The sequence below is a fragment of the Cnephaeus nilssonii genome, assembly GCF_951640355.1.
Source record: "Cnephaeus nilssonii genome assembly, chromosome: 11".
NCBI lineage: Eukaryota > Metazoa > Chordata > Mammalia > Chiroptera > Vespertilionidae > Cnephaeus > Cnephaeus nilssonii.
This window is the reverse complement of record NC_137082.1, coordinates 38,805,382-38,811,381: the sequence shown is the minus strand read 5'-3', so window position 1 is coordinate 38,811,381 and position 6,000 is coordinate 38,805,382. Positions and strand designations below refer to the sequence as shown.

The 6,000-nt window shown below is 50.8% G+C and overlaps 1 protein-coding gene across 2 annotated transcripts in view; it reads left to right on the top strand.

Moving 5' to 3' along the window:
* The first annotated feature begins 2,215 nt into the window (after positions 1 to 2,215).
* The window catches only part of KIAA1755, a 39,179-nt gene continuing 35,394 nt past the window's right edge, over positions 2,216 to 6,000 (top strand). For both annotated transcript variants that reach the window (XM_079784177.1, XM_079784175.1), the window contains exon 1: positions 2,216 to 2,520. In XM_079784177.1, coding sequence (XP_079640303.1) covers positions 2,518 to 2,520 — 3 coding nt within the window. In that variant the 5' untranslated portion in view covers positions 2,216 to 2,517. The remainder of the gene's footprint in view (positions 2,521 to 6,000) is intronic.

Below are 6,000 nucleotides of genomic sequence, written 5' to 3'. Positions count from 1 at the left end.
CTTTGACTTACAAAGGATGAATCTGAGGTTCCAAAAGGTGAACCTCCTTGAGGTCACACACAGTATGAGGGTGTATGCGTGTGTGTGTGTGTGTGTGTGTGTGTGTGTGTGTGTACATTTTGGGGTGCATGTGGAGTTGTATTGTGTCAGTAGAGAGCATTTTTGGAAGAACAGGCATGGGAAGAAAGGTGCAAAGCATGTTGAGAGGCCCAAGGGGTGGACTGCAATGACCATGTATTTATACGCCATTTCAGACCCTCCGTTCCCACCCTTCTAACGCAGTCTATTTCCTTTTAGGTGACTGGCTAGTCCTGATATGTTCAGGGTTAGGGGATCTTGGGCACATGACTAGAATCTTTCTTGTCTCTGAATCTAGCAAGGAGTGACACAAGGCTTGAGAGTCATTCAGGTAGTACAGGAAGGGAGTTAATTAATAACACCATTTCTGGAAATGGATGGCCTTGTCCAGTTCCAGACTCCACAGTTTACCAGCTGTCTGACATGGGGCAAGCTGCATAACGTCTGTGTGCCTCCGTTTCTTCATCTTTAAAATGAGGACAATAGTAGGGTTCATCTCACAACGGTCACACATTTAGAGAAGTACTTGACACGTAGGAAGCTCTACTTTGGTGTGTGTGTCTGTCTGGATGTGATGCCATCGGTCATCAAGGGTTTAACATTCATTTCTGCCGGTGAGAGCCCTGGAGCATCTTGCCTGCTCCCGTGCTTTCCGGAGGACAGCTCCCCGCCTTCTCACTGATGCTGTGAGCACCTGATACCCAGCTAACCCATTGTTGATCTACCTAACTATCTCAGTTACTCTCTGTTTCCTGAACACCCAGAATACTAGCTGTCGTGTCAGTTCTGTGTCACTGCAAAGCTGGGACTCTAGAACCTCCAACCTCCAAGTCCCCGACCTTCCCTCCCCCACCCCACCCCCCAACTCTCAGTGGAATTCTGCACCTGCCATCAATCAGCAAGTCTGTTTCCTCCCAGCTCATGTCTGGAGTAGTGATACCAAAACCACCCAGACTGGCTCCTGCAGGCTGGAGAGGGCTTATGTGATTACTTAGTAAGTGCTAGTGAGGGATCTTCTGGGCTGCCCGGCATAGTGGAACTATTGGGGATCATTAGTCCCAAATTAACAGCCAGCAAATGGAGGTCCAGGAATACGAAGGGACTTGCTAAGTTACAAGGCCAGAGGGGCTGGCTCCCAGCTCAGGCTCTCTGTGCTAAAAGACTGAGTAACCTCTGCGGAGTGAGAGATGAGCTTTGAATACTGCACTCGTCCATTTTCCGTTCTTTGCTTTCGCCCCATTTCTTTAAGCTTAATAATCCCTCAGGGCCATTGCACATGCTGTTCCTTCTGCCTAGAAGTCTGCTTCTCCCACACACCCTTCCTCCACTCTCCACCTAATTCCTTCCCTTCTTTCGGATCTAGGACTCTCTGTCCCTTCTGAGACCACCAGCTCTAATGTGATCCCCTCACAGTTCCCAATGCCATCATTTGTCTGTTTCCTTAGCAGTTACCACCTTAAGTTGTTTTTGTGTTTTTCTTTCTTTCTCCTGTTTATCTGCTTCTTGCCTATCTTCCCCACTAGGTTATACATTACCTGAGGGCAGAGACTCTGATTTGTTCTGGCTCAGTGCTTGGCGCAATGTTTGACGGATCCTAGTCTCCCTCAAAGCTGAGGAGCAATGGCCTGGCCAAGGTCACAAAGGCAGTCATTATCTGGGACACACACACACACACACACACACACACACACACACGATGCTTACTCCTCACCACCAAATCTAAGAGGCAGGGGTCATCGTTATCATCACCTGTCAATCAGCCCCATTTTACAGATGAAGAAACTGAGGCTCAAGACAGTTCCTGACTTGTCTGAATCCCTGAACTGAAAAGTGGACGACGAGAGGGCTGGGAACCAGGTCTGATTCCGAAGTCGGTAGCTCGGCCCCCGCTCTGCCAGCCTGTGAGTGTAGGCAGTGGAGCAGGCGGCCTGCGAGGCGGGGGTGGGGGCGCGGTGGGAAGAGGAGGGGCGGGTGGGACGCGGCTGCAGGGTCGGCTGAGCTCCCCTTGGCAGCCGGCGCGGCCTGGAGCCGGGAGCGGGGGCGCCTGGTTCTCATCACGAGCGCGGCGGGCAGGGCGGGGGACGAGGCGCCGGCACAAAAGGCCGCCGTCGCGCCACCGGGACCCACGCGGGGAGCCGCGCTCTGACCTGGGCGGGGACCTCCGGCAGCCCCCGCCCCGCCCCGCCCCTGCGGCCGTCCCTCGCTGGTGGCGGGGCCGCACCGCTGCGTCTCTCACCGTCTCCGGTCTCGGTTTCACCCATCTCTCAGGCACCTCCTCTCCCGGCCTCTCCAGCCTCCCCTCCGAGATGAGGCTGGGATCGGCGCTCCGGGCCAGCCCGCTCCAGTGCTAGGCTGGGGACCGGGCTGCACCGGACAGACGGACCCGCGGACGTTGGACTGACCTGGCGCCCAGGAGAGAAGTCGCCCCCGCTTGTCACCATGGTAACGCCTGCCAAAGTCTGGACCACCTCCCTCTGTCTTCTTTTGGCGGGGTCCTCGCAGACCCCAACCTTGTATGCTCGGACGACCCTTAGAACCCCACCGGGGCTCTGCTTAAACTGCCCCCCACCAGCAGGGATAGTGGGGGGCAGGGGAGGGGGATTGCAGAGACCCATCCCTGGGCGATGCCTCCCTCTGCATTCTGGGCCTCTGGCTCTCCCTGTGAAAAGTGGAGGAGTAAGACGGGATGACTTGTAAACTTTGATATTGCCCCATACCATGGCCCAAGTCAGAGCTGTAATCCCGGCTCTTGGGCCTTGGACCCAACCTGGGGTGGTGTTGCATTTCAGACGTGGGGCTGAGCGTCAGATACGCCCACTGTCCCCACACGGTTTTGGATGGGGATGGGGGCTAAAGGCTCTCGGAGCACAGTCAGGCAGTGCAGGGCAAGGAGAGTTAAGGGAGAGGAGCGAATAGGAGGAAGTTGCCACCAAAACTTGGGGTGGTTTTGCTATTTCAGACTCAGGGCAGGAAAGTCAGCTTTGCACATTGCCCTGATTGAGGTGCCCCCCTGGGGTCTGGGTGGGAGGTAGGTGTAGGGGAGGGGGGAGAGGGCAGTGCCCACATACGGTGACTTCCTGGGCTGCCACCTCAAGGTTGGGACAGGCGTGTGCATGCCCGCGTGTGTGTGTGTGTGTGTGTGTGTGTGTGTGTGTGTGTGTGTGTGTGTTTGAGCAGAGAATGAAAGAAAAGTCTGTTTTCAGAGAATCCTAGCCCAGCTCCAGACAGGCCCAGGAGCCCGGGGCAGATTCACACAGATCGCAGAGGTGGTGGGATTTGGAAAAGGGCTGTGAAGACAGGCCAGGGCTTTAACCCCTTGACTGTGAACTACCGTGTTGAGTGTGTGTGGGTTTTCACTGTGTGCACATCCACCCACAGAAGATTTCTGTATAGAGATGTGTACACACACACACACACACACACACACCAAAACATGCTCCTGCTGACCCACACAGCTGAACACATGTGCCCTCTCATACGTACAAGCCTTGTCCTCCTGCTCTCTCATACTGCTAAAATAGGGGCACACACCTGCGTACACGCCATAGACATATTGCAAAAGCAGGCTCCTCAATCCATACACCAGCAGGGCAGGGGTATGCGCACATTGCCGTTGGAGCTGTTTGACAATAATCATAAGCTAATGTTATTCACCTCTCGCCACAGGCAAGGCCCTGCACTGGGCAATGTACATGCAGGAGCTCCAGTAACTCACACCCACCCTAAGAGTAAACCTGCTGGTATTGCTACTCCACACAGATGGAGACCTGGGAATCGGCGAGCTTAGGTGGCTGCCCAGGGTCACCCTGCCAAGAAGTCAGAAGTGGGACAGCATGAATTCTGAACCCGAACTCAGCTGTCACGGCCACCCCAGAGCCACCGGCACCAAGTGATGTTTGCCAAACCTTACCTGGTTTTGGACTAACTTAGTTACTATTTTTAGAATCCAGAAACTCCTTGCTGAACCTCAGATCCTAAGATCAAGGGTCAGGCACTGGGTGGTCCTCTCAAAGAATGAGCAACTTTTTTTCTGAATGGGAATGATGGACAGATTTCCCTCCCACGGCTGTCTTTAAGGATTAAAGGTTGTCACCTGCCCACCTCTCTGGCCTCACCTCTGTACTCCAGTCACTCTGACCTTGGTGCAGAGCCTCTTATGTTTCATGTTCCCTCCAGCCACAGTGCCTTTGTACATGCGGTTCTGCTGGGGGGAACTCCTACCCTTAATGACTCCCATTCATGCTGTACATCTCCACCCAAATGTCACCTCCTCAGGAAAGCCTGTCCTGATTTTCCTGACTCTCACTGCATATCTCTCCTTCGTGGCACTGATCACAGTTGTGATTTTTGTGGGATGATTTGATTAATGGCTATCTAATGTTCTGAGACAGCCCAGTGTCAGAGCATCTTAGGACAAAGGGGCTTAGGATTGATTCAGTCCAAAATTTCTGTAATTTTAGTATCATCAGACGGTTTTTTGCATATCCACTGACTGGATATAGCAAATGATAAAATCTACTGCTTACCATTTGCTCAATATTTTTATTTATGTAAATTTACTTTTGAAACTTAAAAATATATTTTAAAAGGAAATTTTATGTCATGACCATGAAAAATCAGTATCCCTTGTCATAAATAGAAAGTAACTGGGGGGGGAAAAATACGACGAAGGCAAATCCACGTTAGAAAATTCTGGCTGGGTGAGGTTGACTGTGGACGGCTCCAAGCCCCAGGACCGCTTTCCTGTTGTTAAAAGGAGCAATGACTGAGTGCTGAGAGGTGTGTGAACTGTGTTGGCACTGACCTGGGGCTTTCTCTTTGGTGTCGTCAAGAGGACCAGAAGAGAACTGGAGTAACCTCTTTATTGTGATTTCACGTTGCGCTCCTGTCCTCCCCAAATCGTCGTGTGGGCCCCCTGTGATCCTATCGCACACTTTGAGAAAAACTGCTTGAGTCTATTCAGTTCATCCCTCCAGAGCACCTATTGTGTGCCTGCCAGGCCCAGGGAGAGAGACGTGTCAGCCCCGGGCAGGCCCACTCACTGAGAATCCCAGGCTGCATGATGGGCAGTGGGAGTCCATCCCTTTGCCTGGAAGCACCTGAGTTGTGAGAAGAGATGGAGGTGGAACAGGGCTCGGCAGTGTGGGAGGGAGCTCGCCCGGGCCAGCGAGGGACGCCGTGCTTCCCAAAGTGAGGCACCCTGGTCCTTGGAGAGACGACTGACTTTATTTTTTTTTCATGCTCTTTGTTTTAATTTTATTTTTCAATTGCAGTTTATGTTCAGTATCATTTTGTATTCGTTTCAGGTGTACAGCGTAGTGGTTAGACAATCATATATTTTACCAAGTGTTCCCTCTCAGACTTCCAGTCCCCACCTAATACCATATATAGTTATTACAATATTATTGATTATACCCCCAATGCTGTACTTTATATCCCATGGCTATTTTATAACTATCAATCTATACTTTTCAATCCCTTCGCCTTTTTCGCCTAGCCTCCCAACCCCCTTCCCATCTGGCAGCCATCGGTTTGTTCTCTGCATCTATGAATCTGTTCCTATTTTGTCTGTTCATTTATTTTGTTCTTTAGTGAAGAGCTATTTTGTTTGTTCTTAAGTGGAGTCATATGGTATTTGTCTTTCTCTGTCTGACTTATTTCACTTAGCGTACTACCTTGAAGGAGAGACTTTAGATGGCACTTAGATGAACATTTTTTATTTTACAGCTTTTCATCTTGATGAGTGTTAGGAAATAGTCTAAATTAATATACACATGCGATAATAGATACAAATAAATGTATTTAAGTTGAAAATTAATTGACCAAAAGATGAGTGTGAAGTAAATAATAAACAATATTAAGTAAACAATAAATGGGGACAGATGAATAGCAAGAAAAACTCACGATCGCAGCATGTGGGTG